This window comes from Chelon labrosus, assembly GCF_963514085.1.
Source record: "Chelon labrosus genome assembly, chromosome: 5".
Taxonomy (NCBI): Eukaryota; Metazoa; Chordata; class Actinopteri; order Mugiliformes; family Mugilidae; genus Chelon; species Chelon labrosus.
Window position 1 is genome coordinate 4,039,789 of NC_140341.1, and position 26,614 is coordinate 4,066,402.

General features: G+C 39.7%; 1 protein-coding gene across 1 annotated transcript; it reads right to left on the reverse strand.

Moving 5' to 3' along the window:
* Positions 1 to 1,811: 1,811 nt before the first annotated feature.
* frzb (frizzled related protein) lies at positions 1,812 to 20,359 on the reverse strand. Its single transcript, XM_084545088.1, has 8 exons — positions 20,042 to 20,359; positions 12,233 to 12,481; positions 9,340 to 9,375; positions 9,030 to 9,089; positions 7,591 to 7,656; positions 6,111 to 6,315; positions 5,905 to 5,968; positions 1,812 to 4,873 (listed from the first exon to the last, which is right to left on the reverse strand). The coding sequence occupies exons 1-8, from the start codon at positions 20,244 to 20,246 to the stop codon at positions 4,814 to 4,816; spliced, it is 945 nt and encodes a 314-aa protein (XP_084401214.1). The 5' UTR covers positions 20,247 to 20,359; the 3' UTR covers positions 1,812 to 4,813.
* Positions 20,360 to 26,614: the final 6,255 nt, after the last annotated feature.

Sequence of the window (26,614 nt, forward strand, 5' to 3'; positions counted from 1 at the left end):
TGACGTCCGGCACGGTGCGAAGGATGAGACGCTGCCAATCATTTGTACCTCCTTTCACTGGTGTAGTGTAGGCTGTGCGTAGACCGGTTGCAGGAGTATATAACAACCTTTGATCAGACTAATATCCCTAATTTTCACACATCTTTCGCAGAAATGACAGAAGCAAATGGCTCGCCAGCTGTTGATAAGATAAGGTAGGACTTTATTTATCCTCGTGGGGAAATTAGGATTACAAACACAGATTTCCACAACAGTGCAAGATATAAAAAAAATAGAATAAGGTAGACAAGAGAAACTATATAAAAGTAAATACGTTATGGTACAAAAAATATTTACATATTGTATCAGGTTTAAGTAGCTAGCCAAAAGTTGAGGGTTGAGGTGGTAAGGAGGCTGAATATACACACTGACATTTATGAATATCATGAATAAAGACAAACTCCAATAGGAGTTGCACCAAGTACTGCACAAAAAAAACATGAGGTAATGAGTGTCCAAGAAAAGAAGCTCAGCAGCAGCAGTGCTAAGAAATGCTGATGTTAAATAATCTGACTGCTGACGGGACGAAAGACCTCTTCCTTCTTGCTCTGTGGGTGCAGCCGTCTTTGGCTGAAGGAGCTTCCTAAAGTCCCAACTGTCTCATACAGAGGGTGAGAGGGTTGTTGTTCCTGATGTTTCACAGTTTAGCCAACATCCTCATCTTCCCCCACCTGCTCTACTGAGTCCAGAGGACAGCCCAAGATGGAGTCGGAACTCTTGATCAGTTTGCCCAATCTCGGTATGTTGCCCAGAATCTGTAGCTTCTGGATGCCATCAGTGACCTAGCAGGGAAATTCTGACAACTCCCTTTGATCGGCAAGCATTTTTCATCGCAGGACTTCCCATGTCATAACCACAAGTTCAAGAGTTGCATTTGAGGCCAGCTCTAAATCATCACTCGGAAAAAAAAAAACTAAAAAACCCAGACTCTGCTTTACCAACCCTCCACCAGCTAAATATACATGCTAACCACATAACATATGCTGCCTTCAAATGGAACTTGTGAGCTTGTGGTCATAACACGGGAAGTCATGGACGCAAAATGTCTGGCATTTAAATGGTATCATGAGAACACCCCCGCTAAAGCAGTTGTTTTCTGTTGGAAGCTAACAGCTAGCAAGCTAACGGCGAGGTAACTTAATGTAGGGAATGCAAAGACGAAATGAAAGGATGAGGTAGTGGAGACTATTCCTTGACGTATTATAACATTATTTAAAAAAGAAAACTTCATATGACTAAATTATATTATCTCACCATCCACTTCTTTTTCTAAACACAGCTAACACGTCAAAACTCGTGAACCTGGACCTCTGGTTTACTTGGGAACATGGCACCATTTGAAAACATCAAAACAAATTAAGTATGGATAATACTTGGTATCTTTATAGCATCTTTTATCCAGCTAGCTTAATACTAATTCTAGGACAAGCTAGCTCAATGGTAACTAATTTTCTATAGCTAGCTTAATGTAACCAAGCTAAGAATGCTAGGAGTATCTCTTATGCTTGCTAGGTAGTTTGCTAGCTGGGCAAATCAGCAAACTTTATTCATTGCTGAAGGCTAAATTCAAGCTTGCGGCTTGCTAGCCCCAAGTCACTTTTGAGCTGTTTAAAACTTAAAAATGCATTCAATTTTTTATTTTGTAGATGATCCTAGGTGCTAAGTGGTGTGTAAATCTGGACCCATGGAAAATGAGTTAGGAATCGTGTCATTGCAAACAAAAAACACACTTCAGCTTTGACCATTTTGTTCAAATTCATGTTTAATGGATCAAAATGCCATGAAATGGTATAAGGTGACACCGAGTGTTTACATGAACAGAGTTACTGTACGATAAAGAGAATACTGTTGGTTTATCTGTGGCTGTGTTCAGGAGGCAAGACGTCCATTCTTCTAGAAGTTCAATTTAAATGAAAACACTCCGTCTGTGACCTTTTTCACTGGAGTCATGTTGACATGTCACAGCAGTTTCCTGGCTGTCATGGCTTAATGGCAAGCTTGGTTAGAGAGCAGCTTTTCCTGCTCTGACAAGTCAAAAAGGTTTGCAGTGGAAAAAGGTTTTCAAAAAAAAAAAAATGATTAAAAAATCCTAGCGCAGCGGGACTGAATAGAGAATAGAATAGAGAAGTTTTAACAAAGGAGATGACTGAGAACCTTCACAGACAACAAAGGCGAAGACTTGAACCTGAACCTGAACTTGAAAATCCAACACAAAAGTCACAGAAGTGTTTATTTCCCATCTTTTTTACATCCTTCGATTTTTTTATACCGTTTTAAACTTTGTAGTGACTTTGTCCGAATGTTGTCGTCATGACTTTCTTTGTAGTAATTTTGGATATGTTTTAAGGTGATTTTGTGTGTTCACAGTGTCATTTCACATCCTTTTACTCTCCATTTCCTTTACTACATCAATCCAGGTTATGATCATTGATATTATCAGGAATTAGTGTTGCATATGTCTAAAAATTTGTAAGAAAACTGCAAAATAAATGCAAACAAATTTGTGCATTTTTGTTTTTTGACATTCCGTGACTGGTGAGATCGAGAAAAGGGTCTTACATTGACACGGATTTGATTTTATGGCGCTTGAAACTCATGAAATGTGTCCATTATGCAATGTCATCGAAAGAAATAGATGGTGGAATGATTTTAGAAAATGACAATGATTGCCAAGAGTATTTGCTTCATTTGCAAATATAAAAAAAAGTAGAAAACTGATGGATCTTGCCTCCAGTAAAAACAGGATGATTCAGAAGCATATCCCATGGGGTTAAGGTGCATTCACATTTATCTTCCATGGGGGAATTTATCTTGGAAGACAAGTCGATGCAGGCAGTAAAACACAACTCTAACAGTGACAGAAGGGGAAACACACAGCTGGATTTGTCTGTTGTGCATGTTTAATGGAAGAGACTGGAAGCGTAATGAGACCGTACCTTTACGAGCCTCTACAATATCACGTTTCAACAAGAAATACATCACAAATGAGTGTTTAAAATGCACTCCATTTACATTTCCTCATAAAACTTCAAAACAAAGAAGGTGAAGAGATTAACGAGCTGTCATGCACTTAAATTTAATTATTCAGTTTGTCAATTCACTTTTCTTTGGTTGTTGATGCGGAAATGTATAAAAATGTATTAAAAAAAAAGCTATAAAAAGAAAGTTATTCCCTTCACTAATTTATTAATAACTGCTTTATAAATGTAATGCTCAGAAACGGCTTTTCTTTCATTTAAATGTTCTTAGAAACTACTAAAATATTAAAAGAGTCACATTCAACGATCCACACGTTTTCTTGTTCAACAAAGGATGTGCTGCACGGATAGAAAAGAAAACCACTCGATGGGCATAGCTGCAGTCACTTTGTGTCTTTTAATAGTCATTTTTGCATTGTTTTGCATCTCTTTGCATTTTTTACCTCAGTTTGTGTCTCTTTCTGTCATTTTGAAGTCACTCTGTGTCACTCTGTAGTTATTTTGCATGATTCTTTGACTTTACTTCACTGTGTGTCTTTCTAGCCACTTTCTATTTGTAGTGATTTTGTGTTTAATCGTAGTCTCTTTGTGTCTCTTTGTCTTTATTTTGCATTGCTTTGTGTATCCTTGTAGTCGTTTTGTGTCTTGCTACTTTGTGGTCAGTTTATATCTCTGTTGTCATATGCCATAGTTGTGTTTCTTTGTGGTCATTTGTTGTCTCTTTACAGTTGTTTTATGTCTCCTTGTAGTTATTTTGTGTCTTGGTAGCTGTTTGCTGGTCTGTGTGGTGTTTTGTGTGTCCTTGTGGTCATGCTGCATTACTTTTCCGTCCGTTTGTTGTCATTGTGCGTCTCTCTCCAGACACATTTTGTCACTTCGTGTTGTTGTCGTTGTTTTGTGCCTGTCTGTAGTTACTTTACCTCACTTTCTCTCTCTTTGTAGTCACCTTTTTTTGTGTCTTTGCAGCTGTTTTGCATCACTTTTGTCTCGTCAGGTTATTTGTTGTTTTGTAGTCATTTTGTGTGTCATTGAAGTTGAATGATTGAGTTTCCCAAAATTCCCATACATTGGCTGGGACCCAGAAGACGAGGACCCCCGACACTTTGGGAGCCGTGCTCTGTAATCCATCCATATTTCACAATACTGAAGGAAGTTCTCTGCTGCCAGTTGTTGCTTCCATTTATGTTCTCCTCGTCGTCTTTTCTGCTGTTGCCTTGCTTTCAGAACAAAGCTTGAGTGTTCTTCTTTCATTCTCTGCAGAGTTCAGTAAGGTTCAGGGGATGCCTGCAGATCTATCATTGTCCAAATGTCCATATCCAAACGGTTTTCCTATCATTTAAATGTCCTAGACCCAATTGCCATGGTAACATGATCAAAATCCTGGGCTATTAAAAACTGGAACCTCGCAGAGGAGCTGTGGAGCCAATATGGCCGCCACAGAAAAGTAATCATCTCCAAAAAAAGTGTCACGTACTTACTGTATGGCTGTGCGTAGAACTACAACTTTAAAGCTCCACCCCCTCTTTTGTCTTTAAATGAGTGCTTTAGGTGCACACACACACACACACACACACACAAACACGCATACACACTGACAAACGCACACTAAATAATGTTTGTGCAAAAGAAAATAAATGACAAAAATCCAAACAGTCTGATAGATGAAGAGATGAACTACATTCAGCTACAACAGCCTGTGATAGTGCAATATCTACACAAATACACACACACACACACACGCACAAACACACACACACAGACTCACGCACATACAAACACAAACAAACATTCAGAACTCAGTGGCGACTTGGGCGCCCACTTCCTCGGACTTTCCCCTGCATCGTGTCGTCCCATCTCTGGACAGAAAGACAGACAGAAAGTGAAACTGGTAGCTGTGTTTTTATGGTAAAGGAGTAGAAATTCTTATCTAACAATGCAAACGGAAACAACTGACAACGAGAGTTTTTTTGAAGACGTTTAACCGCTCAATCAAGTAGCACACCTTGAGATTGGAGTGTCTGGCCTATAATGGGAGAGTGCCATTCATTGGGGAAGAAAAACAGGACCATAACAGTTTCCTCCAACTACAGGAGTGCAGTTTATACCTCTGCAGGACATAGATGGTGTAACCTATGCACATAGTCATTTATACAGTACTTGTGCTTGGCTCGTTCTGTAAAAACACCACCCCACCAAAACGCTAGTCGGTGCCATGTCTTTTTTGCCGGTCAGGTTCATTTTAGTTTCTACTTCCTGCTTCAACTTTTGCTGAAATTTCGCCGAAGACGAGTCACACAAATGGTGCACGTAAGGCTACGGCATCAGGGTCCGCATAGGATCTGGGCTGAGGCCGTAGCAATGCCGTCAAATTGACACTGAAGTGAGCTTCTGGTGGCCAACCAGAATCTAGAAACATCTATGGGCGTTGCCGAGTCTGTTAATGACCAGATATTTACCTTTACCCATTGATGTTCCTAATAAAACCCCAACTCCAAACCAGTCTTTAAGAACTAAAGAAGCTGCTTGGATGAAACATGTTCAAGAAGCTCTACAACTCTAGTTCTCCTTGTTTCATGTTGGTTTTTGGATATACCATGACCTGGATGATTGAGAACCTTTGCAGACATTCACAAATCCTTATAATTCCCAAAAATGTTCTGCTTGCTCTGATTTATCAGTGTTCTGCAATTAAAATACAAGGTCAGAACAGTTGTAGCACCTGGTGCAGGTGCTGCTACTGTGTATGGATTTGATGCTGGAGCTGACCATCAATTGACCCTCTGTAGTAACTGGCTTAAAATTAGTCTCTCTCATTAATTAATTAATTAATTAATTAAGACAGCAAACATCTGATCATCATGCATCATTGGCGTTATCTGATACACACCTTGACCTTCCGGCCCAGTTTGTCCTTCCATTTCTGAGCAATGGAGGTTTCGATCAGGAGCAACCTGAAAACACAAAAAGCATTCTTGCTTTTCAGGAGGTGAAACTGATAACTTGGGGACATCCTTTAACCTTTAATCATCGAGTTTAACTTTAAATATCTCAACCAGCAGCTGGAGTTGTGTTCAACCTTCCTGGAGGACATACCTGGACCTCTCCTCGTTCTCGTAGCCCATGATGAGGTACTCCTCCCCGGTGGTCATAGGAGGACACAGGCAGGAGGACGAGTAGTAGAGCGTCACTACCTCCTTGGGGATGTTGACCAGAGAAGACTTGAGCACCTCCTTCACCTCCACCACCGCTGTGGGCTCCAGACCCCGGTTCCTCACCTCCCTCACCCTCGCCCTGATCACTAAAGGAGAGAGTCACCAGTGCACATGGACACATTGAATACTTGGCTGTAAAATAGCGCTCTATAAAACATAAAAAGTCAGTTTCCCTGGCCTGGTTCCACACTTCTGAGTCGTTTCACTTTTGAATCAGTTCAAATATCAGAGTTTTGAGGGCAGGATTATGAAACTGAGCAATTCTAGCGGCTAAATTTGCTCCTCAATAACCCTGAAGACAGTTTATCCTGCTGAATTTGAGCCAAAACTACTTGGCTTTTGGTTTGCCCCTGATAGCACACCCACGTATGCCGCTAGAATCTTCAGAACACAAAAATTTCTGGTCAAAAGGCCTGCTGCTACAGCCAAGAAACTAACCGAAGGTCCAAAAAAGCCAGGTGGAGGCAATTTTTAACAATTAGGAGTTGTTTCACTGGAATCAGCAGACATTGCGATTGCATACCCAATTTAAATTACACTTTGTCTTGCAGCGGTCCTCTTTGAAATACGATTCCGAGAATACAAAGAAACAGTTCAACAGCAGCAGCAGACCACAGCACGAACCAGATAAACATTTATCACAACAAAGCTCCTGTAATGACTCCATGCTGTTTCAGGATTGACACAGCCAAATAATTTACTGTGATCCATTTCACATATTGGCCTAAGGAAACAAAAGCAGGGGAAGCTGCAGAGATGTTGGAGAAAACAGTAAAAAATCAGCAGCAGTGATAATTAGCAAAGTGAGCCAAGAGCAACATGCCACCCAGTTTTACTAAAATCCTGTTTCAATTATATCTGAATATTAAGAGTGAGTGTTTTTTCTATAATGACGGCTGGAAAAAAGAAAATCTAAAAAGTTTCCCAAATGGTATCTGTGGCCAAAAGCATTAGTGAGGTCCACATGGAAATCTTTGCAGGATTTGCCAAATCATGCCTCGGTGAGATAATCATCTGGAAAAGCCTTTTTGGTCTTGAGCTTTTATTCTATTTTTTTTTTCTAATTGAATCTAGCTAACCTAACAGACTCAGATCCAAAATATTTGCTTTTACGCAAAGAGGAAAAACAAGTCTTACAGAGAGTGAGAAAGAATCTGCTAAACAGTCCGGTATGTGCTGTAATAACACAATAAAAAGCAGGGGAACAACATGAAACAATTAAATTTACCATTACAGGGAAAGGTTTGATCCTCTAATTAAATTTTGATGATAAAATAGCTTATCTCACATACCCTTGCTGGTAAACTACATTGACCATCTGTCTTATATTTGTAAAATCTGGTATAAGTCAGATAACTCACCGTAGTTGTAGTTGTTCTTGGAGTAGGATTTGTAAGTCATTCTGACTGTCTTACATCTGCAGCGTTCTAAGGACAAAGAGGGTAAATGTTTCAACGTGCAAAATCTCCAAAACACTAAAATTGCAAAAAGATCATAAATGATACATGAGTTTCTGAAACATCTGCACCATAGGACGGTGGAGCTGCTCCTCAAAAGAGAAGCCAAAACCAGTAGAGCTCCCTCTTGGTGACTGGCTGCAGTATAGGTCATAAGCGCCACCTTCTCCATATGTGAGAGGATGGGACTTGGGCTGAACTAAAACACTAAAGTATACGTCAAATAAATATTTTTCAAGGACGGTTTCTGTCATTTTAGGTAGTTAATATAATGTTGATGCATGTTCAAGTGTCAATTTTTTGGATAAGTTTAATTTTAGTTAGGGTCAGGGTTAGTTGTTATTTGATGCTACAGAAACAGGATGTGACACAATGGCGACCACCAGTTGCCATGCCAACCACTCCGTAAAGTGTTATGCGGGTCTGTTAGAGTTTTAAAAAATAAAAAAATAAGTACAGCGTATAAACCAACATTTCCTTGTAACTGGTGGAGGTAGAGCAGAGCGTAGTATTAATTAAACGAAAACGCGAGTGGCCACATGTTGTCCATATTTATATACAATCTATGCTCTGCACCAGCTATATAGCAATACTTCTCTGATAAACCTATGCAGTCAGTAGCAGCTTTTGGCTACCTTTTCCAAAATGGCTGCCTTCGTGGACTTTTTCGCAAGGAATTTTTTGGTAATTTTGAAAAGGAGATGGTATATTTACTTTACTGAAGAAACCTACAATCACATCATACTTTATATGACATTATATATTACGTTATAGTAAAATCATGTTGAAAAGTTCAATATCATATTTAATATTGTGGCAGGCATACTGCAAATGTCAATTTTTCTTATTTAATTAAACTGATTATTTAAAAGATCAACATGTCACCTTAAAATCTGCATTGATTTATTCCACATAGTGAACTTTTTATTTTTCTATGCAACCTAATGTTGGTAATTATTTTTAATGACCCAATATATATATTTACCAATTCAGAGAGGAATTCAGAGACGTCAGTGTGTCGTAATCCATGAGCATATATTCCTTGTCAAAATAATTCAGACATGTTACTTTTTCTTGCTCAAAAATTACATCTAATTTTAAATAAATTAATTCTATTGACCAACAGTCACAAATATAATTGAACAGTTTGAGCTATTAAGTTTAAATGAACTTGACTAAAACAGTGAAACACAGACCTGGAAGATAATTCTGTATTTCATGCTTGGGGGGACAGAAGTTGCACGGTTGACAGAAAGACAAGATGAAGGTTAATCTTAAACTACTGGAGTGTAACAGCACATTTCCCCAAAACGCCACACCCGTCCCTGGAGGAGACAACTTACCTCCATTTGGTCCCCGGCAGTGGAGGTTGCTGGAGTCCATTGGAAAGTCTGGACTGGATGCTGCCAGGAGATCAAACCCAGAAAAGAGAAGCTTTTTTAGTGAGGAAGTTAAACTGGTTTATAGAAAGTTTGTGATTAAATTAGAGAAATAAATGGTTTCCAGTGTAAATGCACAACTATACCATCAACGAGGTATCTGATTGGTCCCATATTTATTCTTACCACTTTTGGTTTAGTGCCTTAAACCTAAAGCCAACTCATTAGACTGGCAGCGACTTAGGGAGGATAAAAGGTCAAAGGTCAGCCTCACCTGGGTTACATCTGGCTGGGTCCTGGTAGTATGGATCTGTAGAGACAGGAAGACAGAAATCAGTGTCCCAACAGAATGAAAACACTCTCCTTTGTTTGTTAATGGGGGAATCAGGGAAAGAGGAAAAACATGTGGATGATTAATCTGTTGTTGGAGTTAAAAATGCCACCACTGACAGGTGGATCAGTGCCACGTCGTCTGCAGAGGCTGCACTGAACTCTCATAATCTGATACACAGCAACCCTCAGCTATGGTTATGAGGTTTTCATTGGTCATGAGCTTAGCACGGTGGCTGGGCTCAGTCTCCGAGACAGACATCGGCAAGATGCTTAAAGTAAAACTGCACTCCTTCAAGTAGAAAGGAGGCGGTGTGGTCAGGACGCCTCCCTTTAGAGGTTTTCTGGGTACATCCAGCTGGAAGGAGACCCACAATGAGCTGGAGGGATTAGACATCCCACCTTGCCAGGAAATGCCTTGGGATCTTCAACGAGGAGCTCTTTTAGCCTGCTGCCGCAACTGCGATTTGGGCTCGAATAAGTGGCAAAAAAAATGGACGGATCGACCTTAAGGTTGTGAGAGGAACGGTTATTAAACTGTAATGGATCAAAAATCAACCACTGCCGGTGGGATTTTAGACATTTTTAGACCAGTGGTGATGAGAAACCATAATGGAACAGCAGTCATTGTGATTTCAGTGCAAACATTTAACCAGAATTGCTGATTTGGATATGCTAGCTTAATAACTGTCCAAAACTATTTGACTTAGAGACACACTTTTGTCATTTATTAGCCTCTAGATATGTTACTAGAGATTCACTTGAATGTGGACAATTAGCCACATTAGCGGTGCGGCCTCTAGGGATGCCAGCATTGGCTGGTTAATGCTTTACATGAAATACCCTGTTAGCAAGAATGCAAACAAGGAGCTGGTTTAGCCTGATGCAACAGCAACTTGGTTTTGGATAAAAAAAAAAATGGACGGACTGGCCTGGATGTTGTGAGACAAGTGGGTTATTGAAGCAGGACTTTAGACATTTTTAGGCTAGGGTTAGGGTTAGGGTTAGTGACGTTGGCAACCCGTGCACTCTCTGTGGAACAACAATCATTGTGATTTTAGTGCAAACAATTAACCAGAATTGTTGATATGGATATGCTAGCTTATTAACTGTCTTTGTAAATTTGTGTTTGATTTAAATTTACTCTTTTGGTTAATTAGCATTGACATTGTTAAGTATTTCTATAGGTGTGTTACTGGGGAGTCACTTGAACGTTGATAATTATTATGTCTCGAGCTACCGTAATGATCCATGCCTGTGAGAACGGTGATTGTGGGCTACTTCTGTGTTTCAGTGAAAACAAATATGTCTTTTTGTGACTTATTGCACTTTAAACAACGTTTAAAACAACGTTAGCAGAAAGAAAATTAAGTCTAATATCAACTTTTCCGTTTTAGGGTTAGGGTAATTTTCGAGTTTTTTTTAAGTTAGTTTTAGGATTTGGGGAATATAAAAATTAAATAAAAGTTGTTTTTCTGGTTTTAATAGCAAACTTGAAATGTCAAAAAACAAAGGACACAGTTAGCGCACAATAAATAATTTTGCAGGCCCAGACTTATCGTATTCCTCTGGTTAATTAGAGCTAAATAACCAAATGACTGCATGATGATTATCTGCATTTCAACTGCACACAGATTTCTTCTTAACTGATTTTGCTCTTGCAATATTTCAGCAGAGCAGCTCAGAATAACAAGTTTAGACTCGGTGAGGACAGATGACGCCAAGAGAGCTTTGCGGTACAAGCCCTTGCACTTACACATCTGTTTGCATACAGGTGTGCATACAGCTGTGGCTATTTTAGATTTCTGTTCCAACAGGAGACAAAATTCAGACTGGAGTCCCACAGAAAATCCCTGGAATGACTTCCACCCCAACTGAACCTCAGCGAATCAACAAATCACACCGAGGGAAAATCCCAAAGCCCCGCTGGGCCGAGCTGAGCCCGAGCCAGGTCAGCTCTGAGAACCGTGGGTGTATCGTTATGGAGGTCAAGGGGACCGAGATGAGGGTTTCTCTTTTTTTTCTCCCCCCGCTGGTCCCTGGGCTTGTTTAAAAAAAGCAGAGGACAGTGAGGGTTTTATTGAGCGTAAAATGAGTGGGCCGACTGTATCAAGGAGCTCTTTGAGAAAGTCAGTGGGAGTGAAGTCGGAGGGGAAATGACTCACGCTATCTGTTCGAGAGGGAGCAGAAACAAACTGGTGAGAGCAGAAACACTGATAGGGCTCAGCCAAGTAGGGAAAACTGTCCATATTGTTCAGTCAAGTATCCTCATTCAGAGGAAAGTTTAGTTTACACTGTTCAAGTGCTCACAGCTTTGGTTCTCTTTTCTTTAGCATTTTTCTCAGTTTGAAGACTTGGAAAAACTTTAAGAGCCACTTTAAGAGTGAGTACAAAGACTAAATGTGAAGCAGCCCCCAGTCATCTTGTTATATAATAAATGTAGAGGGGTCGGGACTGAAATGAATAAAGAAAACCACCTGCCCGGTTTCCTGCATGGAAGTTTGAGAAAAGCAAGAACACGTATAGTGCCAGTAATACAGTTTTGTGCTCCTCCTCCTCCTCCTGTCTGCACGAAAATGACTTAAAACATCAGCAGATTTTCACACAAGTCCTGAAAGTAGACAAATAGAACCCAATAATATCGGCTAATTTTCTTGAATAAACACATACACAAGCGTAATATTTCTGTTGATGTTTCAAGTCATTTTTATGTAGAAAATTCTGGATTTAAGTTGTACTAGTTTAGAACATCACCTGCCTTCAGGGGTAAAAATGCAATACAAATGTATAATGGTAATAATAATGATAATAATAATAATATAAATGGATGAAAAGACCTGGTCCCTCTGCCTTGACGATGGCCTCGGGGGAGATGCAGACGCCGCGGTCGTACAGCGGCAGCTCGCTGCAGGACAGGCTGTCGGGCCAGCTGTGGTTGTAGCGCTTCATTACCGGCTCGCAGCCGTGCTTCGCCCGCTCGCACACCGCCTTGCACGGCTTGATGGGCTCGTGCTGGAAGTCGATGGTGCAGATGGGAGCGTACATGGCACACAGGAAGAAGAGCAAATCTGGACTGCAGCCAGTACCTGAACAGGAAGGAAAACACAGGTCAGGAGGGTTTTGGCTAATCAACCGGTGAGAATATTTTGGGTTGGCTACAAAATAGAGCTAATGTCCCATTTTAAAGGATCTCTTCCGTGGCTTCGGAACATACACTCTTAGTCCCATCATGAGTCTAAATGGTATTTTCTTTGATGAAAAGTCAAAAGGGATAAAAACACTTTCATGGGAAAGCCAACTGCGACTGCCCAGAAACTTTGAAGAAACAGTAAATCACCAAACTTGATTTTCTCAACAATCAGCATCTTGAAAGACCTCAGTTTTGGAGAAACATGAGCAACTATTACATCGTGTCTTCTCACAAAACATTATTTGCCTCTGACTGGCTCTCCAGGAAAATGGCAGCCATGCCAAAAATAATCATAAACCGTGCAGAGATCAGTAAAACCGCCGGCCAAAGCAAACGTCAACGAGGGATGAGAGAATGTAATTACACTTTCTGGAACATCTTCCTCCTCTCCAATCCAGAGGCGGTTTATAGGTTTATATTCCACTAGATAGATAAGCCAGTCAGTGTTGGGCTACAATGTATAAACCTGTTGATGGAATAAGATCTTAGTTTTCTGTCTTTCTTCTTGTACCCGTTGACCTCTGCTGTCATAATGACTCCAGAAAAAATAAACTAATAACTACGGATTAACATGGACGAGAGCTTGCCATTCTTTTACCGCTCATCTTGTAACGTAATTAAATGGACAGAGGTTTCAGTAGCTATAAATATTTCCGTCACTAGGTCTGTATTCTTTGTTCTGTGTCATCATTTTTAGTTTCCTGTCTTATTTTGTCTTATAGTCAGTTGTGCATCCCAACTTTTCCAGCCCTCGTGGTGACACTCATCTGTCTTGCTTTCTATCTTTTCCTACCGTCACTCTTGTTTCCCAATTAGTTCTGCATGTGTATATATGGTTCCGTTTCTTTGGCCTCAGTGCACCTTATTGGTTTACTTTTGTTTGGACTATTGGACTTACAGTGCAGCTCTTTTTGTTATGTTTAAACTAAAATTTCATTAAAGTTCTTCTGTTTCCTGTTGCCGCCTCCTCATTCGACAATTTCCCTCTCAACTGTACTGGAGTAGACATATAAAGCAGGGTTAAAATTTTACCTTGTGTAAATATATTTTGTTATATTTCATCACTGCGAAGTCGTCACGTGCCAGACTTGAGTGAGGAAATATTTAAAGGATGGTTAATCAGTAAAGATGAACTCCAGTTCGCACAATGTGCCTTACGTCCCGCTGCATGCTTCGAACAGAACCAGAAAGAGTTCAACACTGGGCAGAGGACGGATCGGCGTTTTTATTACTTCGCGGGACTGAGGTTTGGCTGCACAGCTCCACAGTGAAGTCACAGAAATATTTTGAACTTGTGACCTGAAACTGCTTCCTGGTTTCTGGCCTGCAGGTCTTTCATTAGGACATTTTTCTGGTTAAAGCTTAATGCCTTTCCACTTGCTCTCTCTCTCTTGCACCACTCCTCCAACCTCAGCTGGGCTCCAAGTTCAGCCAATGGCTTAATGTATTTATTGAAGACAGGCGTGTCTGAATCGTGAAACATCGAAGGCATGTGCCATTTTGATTCAGCTTTCCATTCAAAGGTTATTTTAAACTGAGAATTCTCCACAGATTTCTGTCTTGCAAAGGCAGATACTGCAGGTGTACTACAGATACCCGAAAGGATTTATTTTGTTCAGAATTAGCTGGAATACAAAGCATAGCATCTTTTGTGCATCTTTTTCTTTGGTAGCAAATTTACTTGCAATTATAAACTTGGAACTAAAATGGCAGCACGATGCTTTTCAAGAAACAAACAATAGCTCATAATATAATGTGAGCATACAATAAAAGCTGTGTATGGACCTCAAGTTAAAAAATATACCTGGCTATAAGTATTTTTCAGTGTAAGATGACGATGATAGGAAAAGCTGGATGCCTAACACTTCACATCGCTGGGTGAGGGGCGTGACGAGGTACAAATCCAAGGCTGAGGTGGGTCAGCGCTCAACCAATTTCACCAGTTCCACTTCACTTTTCTTTCCAAAGCTTTCTGTTCTGTTCTGTCTGAAAAATACACTCTCGCCATTAACCAGTTGCAGGTGCTGTCAAATTGTCGTAAACAAATTGAACTCCACGGCGCTCAGATGACTTGTAGTACTAAACAAACTGATTGGCCTAGCAGTTCGGAGCGTAATCAGTTACCAACGGTGAGACACCAGACCCAATTTTCCGCCATTAAATATTTGTGCACGGGAAAGTTTGTCTGATCCTAAGGCTAACATCCAATGCTACCCTGCAAATCAAACGCAGCTCAGATACTTTAGTTTGGACCAAAGCGGTGGACTGACCGACTTTCACATCCTGCTGGAGCATTAAATTAGCACCAACAATGTCCAAAGAACAAATCTGTAAAGATGGTCCAAGAGTGCGTCTTCCTGCTCTGAATGTCCACATCTACAGGGTTCCTCTCGGCTAAATCAGCTCACAGTACTTTCCACTTCCCAGCTGAAGCAAAGGAACCATGTAATATTTACCTTCTTCTGGGAGAAATGTCAAGATAAAGATGTGGAAAACGCCAAATCTGCACGGGCAAATACATCCAGAGATAGCGTATGTACAGAACGTGGAGATTTTGCACCCATTTTTCTGAGCTTTGTCATAATCTTTATCACTTCCGAAAACATTTTCCTCCCCAATAGCTGTGCCGACCGCAAATCAGCAGCAGATGTAGAGGAAAATAACTCGGAACACATATTCCTTTCTGCAGAAAAACCATGTGCGTGAATGACTATTGTTAAGTATAACGAGCCAAAGGACGCATAATTAAATGAATGAGATGAAAAGAAAATAAACAGTTCTGCAAGTGTTCTTTCCTTTAGCTAGACACAGGAAAAGAGAAACAGGACAACCATGATGAGACAACATGAAGGCATGAAGTCTGGTGGCTGTGCTTGGGGTTGAAGATTAATTTGACATTTTAAAAGGAAGGATTCTCATAGCTTTCCTTGGAATCTATGTGGGTTTTTTTACTGTTATTCTTGGGTAGAAAACCCCATTTCCAGCAATTTCCAATTCAGCTTTAAAACCCAATTACAGAATTTAGTGTCGGATGATCTTGTAATCATGCTAACCTGAGTCTATAAGAACATCTGTAAGAGAGACAGAAGTGCTGTGGGATCAGTACGTTATTGAATTGTGGGGTTTTAGGAAACATTTGTGAATGTTTGGTTTTATTATTCAGACTGAAATAAATGTCTGTAGAGGCAGTTAGTCATCCATGTCATGGTTAAACCAACAAACAAAGTCAATACAAAGAAACTTGCAGAGTTTCTTGAAAACATCCAAGTAGCTTCTTCAGTTCTGAAAGACTGATGGGGAGTAGCTGGGGTTTTAATAGGAACGTCTGCAATTTGCAAGCAATAGGACAATAAATTGACGCGTATGACTACGCCCTGTCCAAACAATTTGACCGACCCATCAGATCTTTGCCACGTCATAACCAGTTCCCAGTGGAGAGACTCCAGTGGAGAGACTCCAATTTTTCACTACATTAAAAAAAATGAAAATAGTTTCAGGTGGGCGACACCCACAGATGTTCATACTTAAACCCCAACCCTCCACTGGTCTGTTAGAACTGAAGACTTGTATAAAACATCTTCATGAAACTCTACAAGCCCAGTTGTCCTTGTTGCCACAGCTTGTTCTTTGGAACCCAGGACACAACAAGCTAAAGGCTGACCTTAAAACTAAGACTGTAACTCTTGATTATTTTAACAATGGATTAGTTTACTTGATCACTTGATGTCAACTTTCTTTCTTAAATCAATTAAACATAAAAATGTGACAAAATGCTGCTTTTGTGCCCATATCGGTAATTGTTAACAGCATGTAGTTTGCAATAAAGTCTTTACTTTTTGAATACTATAAAAGCCCTTATTGTACCAAGTACTTTTCAATCCATGTACTCCTGGTAAAGTTGGTAATCTGTTGACCCGTCGGTTTTGAGGGAACAGCATTTGGCCTGAATTCCTGGGAAGACCATTTCTGGTATTCAACCCCATTTGTGTTATGATCCTTTAAGGCAGAGCAGCCAGTCTACCATAAAGGATTAATTAGACGATAAACATTTCTGTATTTAAGATAAGGGGTCATGCCTTGCAGAGGGACAATCAGCTTTCTTGTTTTTTTTTCCTGGACACCATTCCAACCAGGAGTTAATACCATCAACATTCTTCCTGAAACTCATTTCATGAGCGCCTGAGAGACTGGACATGTCGTGTTCCTCCAGTAGCCACTCGGAACTGTGATACGTGGTAGGACAGAGTTGGATCAGGGCTACAGTCAAACCAGAAACCAACAGTGGGCTGTAACTCTGACCAACTCTTCAAAATAAGGCTGCTCCATCACCGACTTCTGCTGCAGGAGCCAAATTTTCTTCCTTCTTTTTTGAAAAAAAAAAAAAAAAACTCAATCAGAAATATGGTTTCCACAAAAATGTTTCCATAATCTCTTAAGTGAACTGATGGTTTCGGAGTTCAGACCAGATCCAGCCCTGCTCCAGCATCGACTCTTTGACTCCTTGTGCAGATTTTAAACAGGAGACAAAAAGGTCATCACAGCAGCTGCCCTGACCGGGAATGCGTTGGAAATGATTCGGCACTGGGAAAAGCTAAGTGCAGTCAAGGGTCAGTTCACCACAATCACAAAAAATAAGTTGTAGGTTTTATTTCTGCTGATTTAGAGGTAAAATAAATAAATAAATAAAAATTACCGTGACAAAACAAAAAACGGCATTTCCTGGTTCAGTTTTGATTTGCAAACTTGAAAAACAACTTTTATTTGGTTTTATTTTTTAAACCAAAAATATAAGTTAATATTAGACTTAAATTTACTTCCAGTAACGTGATTTAAAAAAAAAAAAAAAAACATAAAAGTGCAACAAGTCAAAGACAAAAAAACAGACGTATTTTAACTTCACTGAAACAGGAAGAAGTCAACATCTGGAATTTCCACCGCTCTCTCAGTCATGGATCATTATGTTCAGCACTAAATAAACCTGGTGCTTCTCTATATCCACAAAACGCTCAGAGAGAAATTCAGATACCTTATGTCAGAAAATCTAAAATTACATCTGAATATTGTTTTAAAGTTGTGTCCGGGGTCCATTTAGACCAAACAAAAAAGCTTTTCATAGAGAGCCAAAAAATCACTGACTGCTGTGAACATCTTCTTCTTCACCTACAAAAAAAATCTAGTGTCATACGAATCAGATGTTTTCATATATTGAAAGGACAGAAGGTAAACTCGCTTGTTTTTGCTTTTTAAATTTAATAATCTAATTTTAGAGTCTAAAACCGAACTTGAAATACCAAAAAAACGTACATGGGACGAGTATTTTACCTCAACACCGCTGAGAAATTGTCAGCACTACAAGCAGTAGGGTGCAAAACTGACGCTGGATATCAATGCGAAAGCTTCGTCCCACAGGCGAAGCACGGTGGAGGCAGCATCATAATTCGGTTGCTGCTTTGCCAACTCCCAAGTTTAAGAAAGTACCGTCTCCTCCAGCATCATGGCAGGAGGGAGCTGAAGCCCAGTTATGCAGCAGCAACACAATGACCCTAAACACTGAACTAAATTCACAACCAATGACAAATATGGACAAAGAGACTTTAACCCAATAAAGATGCTTCAGAATGGAAGAGCTCAAGATAGCTGCACATAACATACATGCTGAGAATACAGCTGAACTGAAGCAGCTCTGTGAGGAAGAATTCCTTCCGAACAATGAAACACTTGTTTGAGGTTATTTCTGCCAAAAGGAGGTTCAACCAGTTATTCAATACAAGGATGGGAAAGATAATAACAGTTTGACCGTTATTAGTATAAATCATCCTAAAAAAAAAAATCAAACTAATTCCAAATGAGCTCACGTCATTTTTGTTGCTACAGTTTATTTTAAAAGAAATCTCATAATCCTGTTTATGCTGCCAGCAAGTGGAGACAAGACACTTCCCGTAACTTGTGCAGCGGCGATTTTCTGCAACCCCGCAGTAAATCACAGCTCTTAGTGGTTTAGGTGATCTAACCTGTCCACAGGTGTGTGCCAAGAGGCTGAGTGGGTTTTCTGTTCCTTCCAAACCTTCACTCAATCCTCGAACACCCCTCAAACAACATTTGTCACTCATAAAACCAACAACACAAAAGAGCCAAGAGACGGAAAATACGTACGAGTATAAACTTCATGTGACTTCCAAGAGGCCGCAAACAAGCCCTTAAATGGTTCCCTGAAGAGTTTTCTTATTTGGAAATAAACGTCTCCAAACATTATTACTTCATCTCATTATTATCAATTTCTGTTTTCATGCACGATTATCAGTTCTTGTTGTCCTCCTTTCTCTCCACGTATGCCAACTGTTGACCGGTATGCACAATAGAAATAGTTCTGAGACATGAGATGTTACTCTGTAGCACAAATAACAGCCAAAAAAAAAAAAAAAAAAACCTAAACAGTTAAACCTTTAAAGTATGAGTAGCATTACTAAGTTCCTCCGCACTCAGCCATCTTCAAAATGTAGAAGTTGTAGTTAAGACATGGGTAAAACAATGGATCTTCACTAAAATGCAAAACTACTTTATGTCCAGACAATGAGGTCCACAGGGATATTTAACGGGCTGCAACCTGAGTGACTAAAAGATGGGGCAAATATATGAAATGTTAAACCCAGAGGTCAGTGCTGCAATGATTCGCCTTCAAATGACTGTATTTACTGTTCAGAAGTGTTCAAAAGCACCATCTCGACAATAGAGGGACTACTTCTTTGGGAAAAAAGTAACCCGTCATAAAGACATATTCAGCACCAGAAACTAGTCTGTTCTGACTGAAACCAATTATTATTCCAATTATGGATTAATTTAGATTATTATATCAATATACTGGTCTCTAAAATGTCAGTAAAACAGGTTTTCTAAAGCACTTGCTCTTTTTTGTTATTATCTTAAATATAATTATTTTAAAATAAATAATATATAAGGACTGGATATAAAGTCAGAAAATATTTTTCAGAGCCCGAGCCTTACTAAAAAAAATAACTGCAAATATTCACATTTGAAAACAACAACAACAAAAATAAAATAAAATAAATAAACCCATGTTATTATTTTTATTTTTTTAATGTATTTTCTTTAATAAAGAAAGAACAATCTCTGAAATTATTTAGCAATAACAAATTTAACCAATCATTTGAGTCACTTTAGATTGTTTTAAAACCACATTTTAACAATATATATTAATTTAAAAAGAGTGTCGTTAATATTTTTTTTTTTTTTTTTTTAAAGTTGAAGAATTGGGCTTTAATTGAAACAGAGTCGTAAGAAAACTACCTGCAGAGATGGAAAGAATAAAGTCAACAGTAAAGTATCCTAACTCTGATTAGATTTATGGTTAGCACATTAGAAGAGCTATTTTAAGTCACTAATTGATCACCAGGTACATTAAATAATGAATTAAGACTTTACTGGTGCAGAAACTCACCCAGCAGCCCCTCAAACTGCTCGATGGCCAGCACCGCGTTGTCCTGCGTGCTGTGGTGGAGGTGGTTCGGCATCTTGGTCATGTTCCACGGCATGGACCGGCACAGCGGGATCCGCACCGGCTCGCAGGACGCCGCCCGGACCGCGGCCGGCCACAGCGCGCAGGACACGGCCAGCAGAGACACGCAGAGCCCCAGGGAGAGCATGTCTGTCGGTTTGGGAAGTGAAGTGAAGCCGCCGCAGGGCAGTCGGAGCTCCGGTGAAGACTCGGCGGAGTTAAAATCCAAATTAGGACGTGATTTTCCTGCTGATTGGTGCTTTTCTGTCGCCGCTGCCCGGTCCGCAGGCGGATGGAGGGAGGAGCTGCTTCCTTATTCCACCTCCTGCTTCTCCTCCTCCTCCTCCTCCTCCATCCCTCCTTTTTTCACTGCCCCTTCTCCTCTTATCCTTCATATCAAAACATAGATTCCTTCTAAATGAAAAGTCAACACAGGGGAAGCCACTGAAATCAGCAGTACTTTTATATTTAATCAAATCTACAACTAGAGTAAAAAAAAGTTCTGGTTTAGTCAAATGGTTCCAAACCCAGGGCTCAGGCCCCTCTAAAGGTTCACCAGATACATCTAAAGAGGTCAAGACAGAATAGAATGTCATATGCAAATTTAACTTTTTGTAAAATATTTGAACATTGAAATGGAACCATGTGTTAAAAAGGGGGAACATCCAAAGCAGGACACATAAATTGAGATTTTAATTTTCTGCAGTTCCTCAAATGACCACTTGAGGCTCCAAAAACGAGTCCCTCTCTATAGACCATATTAAAATGTTCAACTTTTGTCACAATAAAAGGTCATATTCACAAATTTCCTCTAAACGTTTTGGCCTTTTTTTGTGAAATATTTGAACCGTTATTTAAATTAAACCATGTGAGAAGTTTACAAAAGTGGGACATGACAAATAAAGTGAGAATTTAATGTGCTGCAGTTCCTCAAATGGCCACTTGAGGCTCCAAAAACGAGTCAATCCATAGACCTCCATGTTAAAATGCCCAACTTCTGAGCAGAAATAAAATTACAGTGGGATACAAAAACATTATTGGTCTCTAAAGTTGATTAAATGTAGAGTCAACACATGGAAAACCACTAAAAGCTAATAGATGTGTTTTTCATTAAAACAAGTCAATCCTTATAGACCTTCATGATAAAATTTACAGCAGAAATGATCACGTTTACAGCCTGGTACAAAAACAGTTATGGTCTCTTTCACTAATTTCTCCATTCATGACGTGACTTTTAATGACATTAAAGTTATGAATGATTTAGGGTGTGGCAGCCTTGAGTGGCAGTTGCAGCTAAATTGTGGTGATTTTGTAGAAATGAAGCTATTCTAAAATGTCAGAATCTTGTTGAGTCATGTTCTGCGAACTATTTGCATAAATACGCTGCCAGGCCTCAATTTAGCACCTACTGCTTCCCCTCTCCGCACATGGGGAAGTTTACCAAACTACAAACAAACTTTGGAATAGTAATCTGATTAAAAGCCTGCAGCATCAATAGAAGTAAACCATTCCATCATCATTTAATTTGTGTATTAGTGAATAAAGAGAGACTCAGCGAGACAAACTCAACAGTATTTAATGTCAAGCAAGTGCAGAACTCAGAAGACCTACAAATGATGAAGAATATAGTGAGTGAGTGATAAAATCTGTACTGAGTAAATACTGTTGCCTCTGTAGTACAGATTTAAATTAGAAACAGCTTTCTTTTTTTCTTGCAGGTTTCTTGATGTCGAAAGCTCGTTGGGACTGTTTTGAACTTTGTGTTCTAGCAACATCACATTCTGTACAGTTTAGACATTAAATCTAATTTCTCTCATTATGGTTACTCAGCCACAGAAACGTTGCTAACCACACACGTCCGAATTCCTTTTCTAGATGCACTTCCAATTTCAAATCGTCTTGTGGCTCTTTAATTTTACAATATGCTGTAAATAGAGACCTGTGTCTTTGTCACTTACACTGAAATCACTGCAATGTCATTTAGGGAGAAGACTTCTGAGTAGATGTGTGGAAGGATGGAAGGTTTTCAGTGGATGTTTGTTGAGAGACATGGAGATTATAGATCACAATTATAGGCAACAGGTGAAGCAGGGAATTCCTGCCTGTCCTCAGCAGATGCCCGAACCATCTCAACTGGCCGTTTCTGGACGTGAAGGAGCATAAATCTCAACATTCCTGCTAGAAGTCGGTTGGCGGAACCTCAGTCGTACGTTTGCGTCAATGCAGTTATACAGTTTGTTTATTATACCTCCTGATTGATCTGTTATGAAGCTGATGCAATCATGTGACCTCATATCCCCGACTATGTACACAAATTCTGAGACAAACCTCTGCACGATTTATCCATCACTGGAATCTAGGGCTGCAACAACTCTTCGACGTCAACGATGACGACGATAAGCCATTGACCAAATGAACCCAAAGATTCACTGAACAAACGCTTGAGCGACTCCTGTCATTGTTAATATTTTTAGTTATACAATCAGTGGCTTAAAAAGAAGAAGACAAAGTGGCTGCAACTTACTAAAATTGAAACTACTCCTAACTGTAGCTGAGCCGCTGAATATTCGGACCGTAAGAGTAGATTTGGTCTGATGGTTGGTTGGTGGTCAGACCCTGGGAGTCATCGTTGTGTCCTCATCAGTTCTTTTAGAGAAAAGAAGACACTCAAGAGCAGATGCTAATTGCTAGCATGGCAACATTTGCTTTCCAATTACAACTGGCACAATCATTGACGTTAAATCATACATCAAATCAATCATGTATGCTAATCGATAGATTTATTGGCTAGTTGAAAAAATAAACAACCAATAGATTAATTAATTTAACAAATATTCCTTTGCTGCAGCCCTACTGGAAAAAGGCCACTTGACTATTCCCTGGTTGGTGCTGACCTTTGACCTCTGCAGGCTTGCTGCATTAACAGCTCTGTTATTGGTCCATTAAAGCTGAATATGACGCAGCAAACTGAGCAGAGTGTGTGTGTGTTGATAGCAGTAATGGTTGTCAGATGTTGGAGGAGCTTCCCTTGTTAGGGCTGAGTTACAGCCAACACACACACACACACACACACACAAACTCGTGTTTCTATCTTTAGAAGGACTTTCCATTGACATAATACATTCCCTAGCTCCTTGCCCTTACCATCCCAGCTTAGAGCCTAACCATAAAATAATCGTAACTTTTAACCTAATACCAAGTCTTAGACCTCAAAAAACTGTGGGGACCCAAAGGGTCAACATGGCCCCACAACATTAGTATTATGTAAGAGTTTGGTCCCCACAACTTAATAAAAACAAAGACACACACACACGGTTTTGCTGGGTTTTCTGACTCATGCATCAACATGCAGAGAACAGAGTCAGCACTTTCCCTTCCATCCTTCTTTCTTCCTTTGATTCTTTCTTTCTTTCTGTCTTTTTGTTCCCAGGTTCTCACGAGTTCATCTCTGTCCGTTTCTCTTTTTTTTCCTGACGTAAAAGCATCTTGTGTCTGGCAGGAAAATTGGATCAAAGGAACAAATGTACACTTAAACATAAAAAGACACACAATGAACACACATCACCTTTCATCTTCTTTCCTTGTTTAATCCCTCTCTACCTCTTACTTCTTCTTTCTTTCTTCTTGTCTTATCTCGTGTTTTTCTTCTCAGAAAGAGGAGAGGAGAGAAATAACAAGCCTGAAACCTGACCTCTTTGTGTTTATGTCTCGTACCTCTATCTTTCTGAGGACTGGTTTCAGTTTTGGGACCGACCTTCAAAGGGGTTTATATTTGGTGCTTATGTTAGAACTGGGTTTATGTACCCGCAGATGCATTATGTCACTGAGGGTCCTCACAAAGATAGGCACAAAAACATGTGTTGAGGGAACGAAAAGGTTGAATTTCAGCTGTGGGGGAAAAAAAACGTGTCTCTTCTGTATGTGGTAATATTCTTGGAAACTACCAGAATCTTTTCCAGCATAAATAAGACTCCAGCTGTCTGCACACACACATGCACGCATGTTTTTTCAAGGGACCGTGATTATTGATCTTCTACAGCGTCTTATATTAAAGCTAAAAATGTGAGTTCTGTCCCGAACGTGGTGTTCGAGGGAAGGGACCGGGCTGAGAGCTTAAAAATATTAATGTAGCTGAGCCAGAGATATAATCTTCACACATTGTTCTTTCAACTCTAAACCTGCTGCCTACATTACCCACAATGCAACTCCACCACCGACAATTTGATCTTCTCTGGAGAAAATAAAGGCTTTGTACTAAATGTATGCACTCACATGACCCAGCGGCTGGTGACACACTGCAGTGGACTTCCCCTTTGACGCCGTGTATACCAAATGGTCTAATCAGATCTTAGTCTATTTGATTTTAAGTTTCATGCAGAGAGAAGAATATGTGGAGAAGTTATGGTGCCCCTCAGAATCTTCTACAATTGTGCATAAAAAACACAAGTCATTCAAAAGAATGGTGAAAGAAGAATCTTTAGGAACGGCCAAGTCAAAGTCCTGACCTTAATCTGATGTTGTGGAAGGACCTGAAGCAAGCAGTTCATGTGAGGAAACCCACTAACATCTCAGAACTGAAACGGTTCTGTTCTGAGCAATGGGCTAAAATTCCTCCAAGCTGCTGTAGGTGGCAGATCAGCAGTTACCGGAAACGTTTAGTTGCTATTATTGTTGAACAAGGAGGACACAGCTAGACTCAACTAATAAATAAATGCAATAAAGTACAATATTTCTGTTTCATTTGATTGATTAGGTCTCTTTGTCTACTTTCAGGATGTTTTGAGTTATTTCTGTGCAGAAATGTAGAAAATTCTGAAGGTTGCAAAGTCGTCTACCTGCAGCGCTGCAAAGTTTTCTTCATTGCCTTCACTTAAACTGTATTAATGTTGGTTTTGAATGCATTTAGGACACAAACATTGTTTTAATATGTAGCTATATAATTAATGCAGGGACATAGTGACAGAATGAGCTACTGACTTGTCTGACTTGTCTGATTTGTAATCAAACCAGTCTGCTCGGTTCAGATAAATGTAACACAAAGACACGCATGAACGAATGAGAAGTTTTTACTGAATAATTTGTTTAGTATATTCATAATATGTGTGAAACAACTAAGCTAAATGTACCAATCTATTTATCTCAACAGATTCTTTTTTCTTTGTCGTGTGGTCATTTTTACAGATGCAGTTTTAAAAAGTATGCTTCACAAAATCAAAGAGGTGGCTCCCTCTAGTGGACCCTTTAGAAACAACATCCAAGCAGTTCAATCATGTTTTAGCAGTTTTCTTTGGCAAATATTAAGATTTCTTTATTGATATTATAGCATTGTTAAAAGTTTATTTGTTAAAGGAAGGTAGCTTACAACAACACTGACTTGTGTGTGTCTTATGGGTTTATATTAGTTGTGTACATGGCAGATCTGTCATTGTCACGGAGCACAGGTGAAACACAGACAGGCAGCAGGTTTCACGTTACACAGCAGCTGGTCACCTCCAGCAGAGCTAGTCCAGTTTAACTTACAGACTTATAGCTGTAAGGCTGGATTTGTTCTGGACCTGGTCTAGCGTGGAGCAGGTTCATTCAGCAGTAGACACCTGCAGCAGTCTGGACATTTACTGGAAGAGATAATGATATGAGGAAAAGTGTGCTTGTTTTTTTTTTGTTTGCGTGCTATCTGAACTGGATCCCCGATCTTCTCTGGTTTCTGGTGTTTAAACCGGACTATCTGCCATCAGTGGAACTAGAAGCCATTCAGAGCTGAGCCGGACTAAAGCTGAACATCTAAAGAAACAGGTACTATGTTGTGTGCATCTAATTTGGACCTATAGAGCTATTAATGTGCTGATCTGTAGTTAGACATTAATCATGTAATCACTTAAACTGCCTCATAATGCAACTTTACAGCCTGGAGACTATTTTGCACTGTATTCCAGTTATATTATGTATATATATTATATAAAACAAAACAGGACCCAGAACAGAGCCTTGTGGAACACCACCACATAACTGATGTGCAGAAGAGGAAGCAGGGTTTTCTAAAGTCAGATAGGAAGGAAGGTAACTACTTCTAGGGCTGATCCAGAGAAACTGCCCGGGTCTGTTAATTAGAATCAGTCTGGAACCAAGCAGTGACATTTCTGGGGCGTGAGAATCAAAATGCTATAAAATAAACTGCAAACAAAAATCAAAAGTTAAGCTAACTGGTCAGAAAGCATCAGAGACCCCGCCGTGGTGGGGATGTATAAGGGTTCATCGACTAATCGCGCAGAGCTTTATCAGCAGGATTATAAACCTGATGGGGACCCAGCAAAGAAATCAAGATCTGCGTAACATGAAACCTTTCAAAGGACCCGATTAAAGGCTTCTTGACCACTTACATGTGATCCAGATCCATTTACTTTTAAGAGGCTTCTAATTATCGGTGCTCCTCAACTTTAAAAGACTAGGAGATTACTTTCATCCGTACATTTATAAAATATCTTTGACTTTTAATTTATCTTCAGGCCTGATACGATC

Coding starts and splice junctions, on each gene's coding strand:
- frzb (XM_084545088.1), bottom strand. CDS start 20,246: ATGCTCTCCCTGGGGCTCTGCGTGTCTCTGCTGGCCGTGTCCTGCGCG. Junction 9,090..9,339: donor CCCAGCCAGATGTAACCCAG/GTGAGGCTGACC, acceptor ATCTCCTGGCAG/CATCCAGTCCAGACTTTCCA. Junction 6,316..7,590: donor CAAGAACAACTACAACTACG/GTGAGTTATCTG, acceptor TCTCTCCTTTAG/TGATCAGGGCGAGGGTGAGG.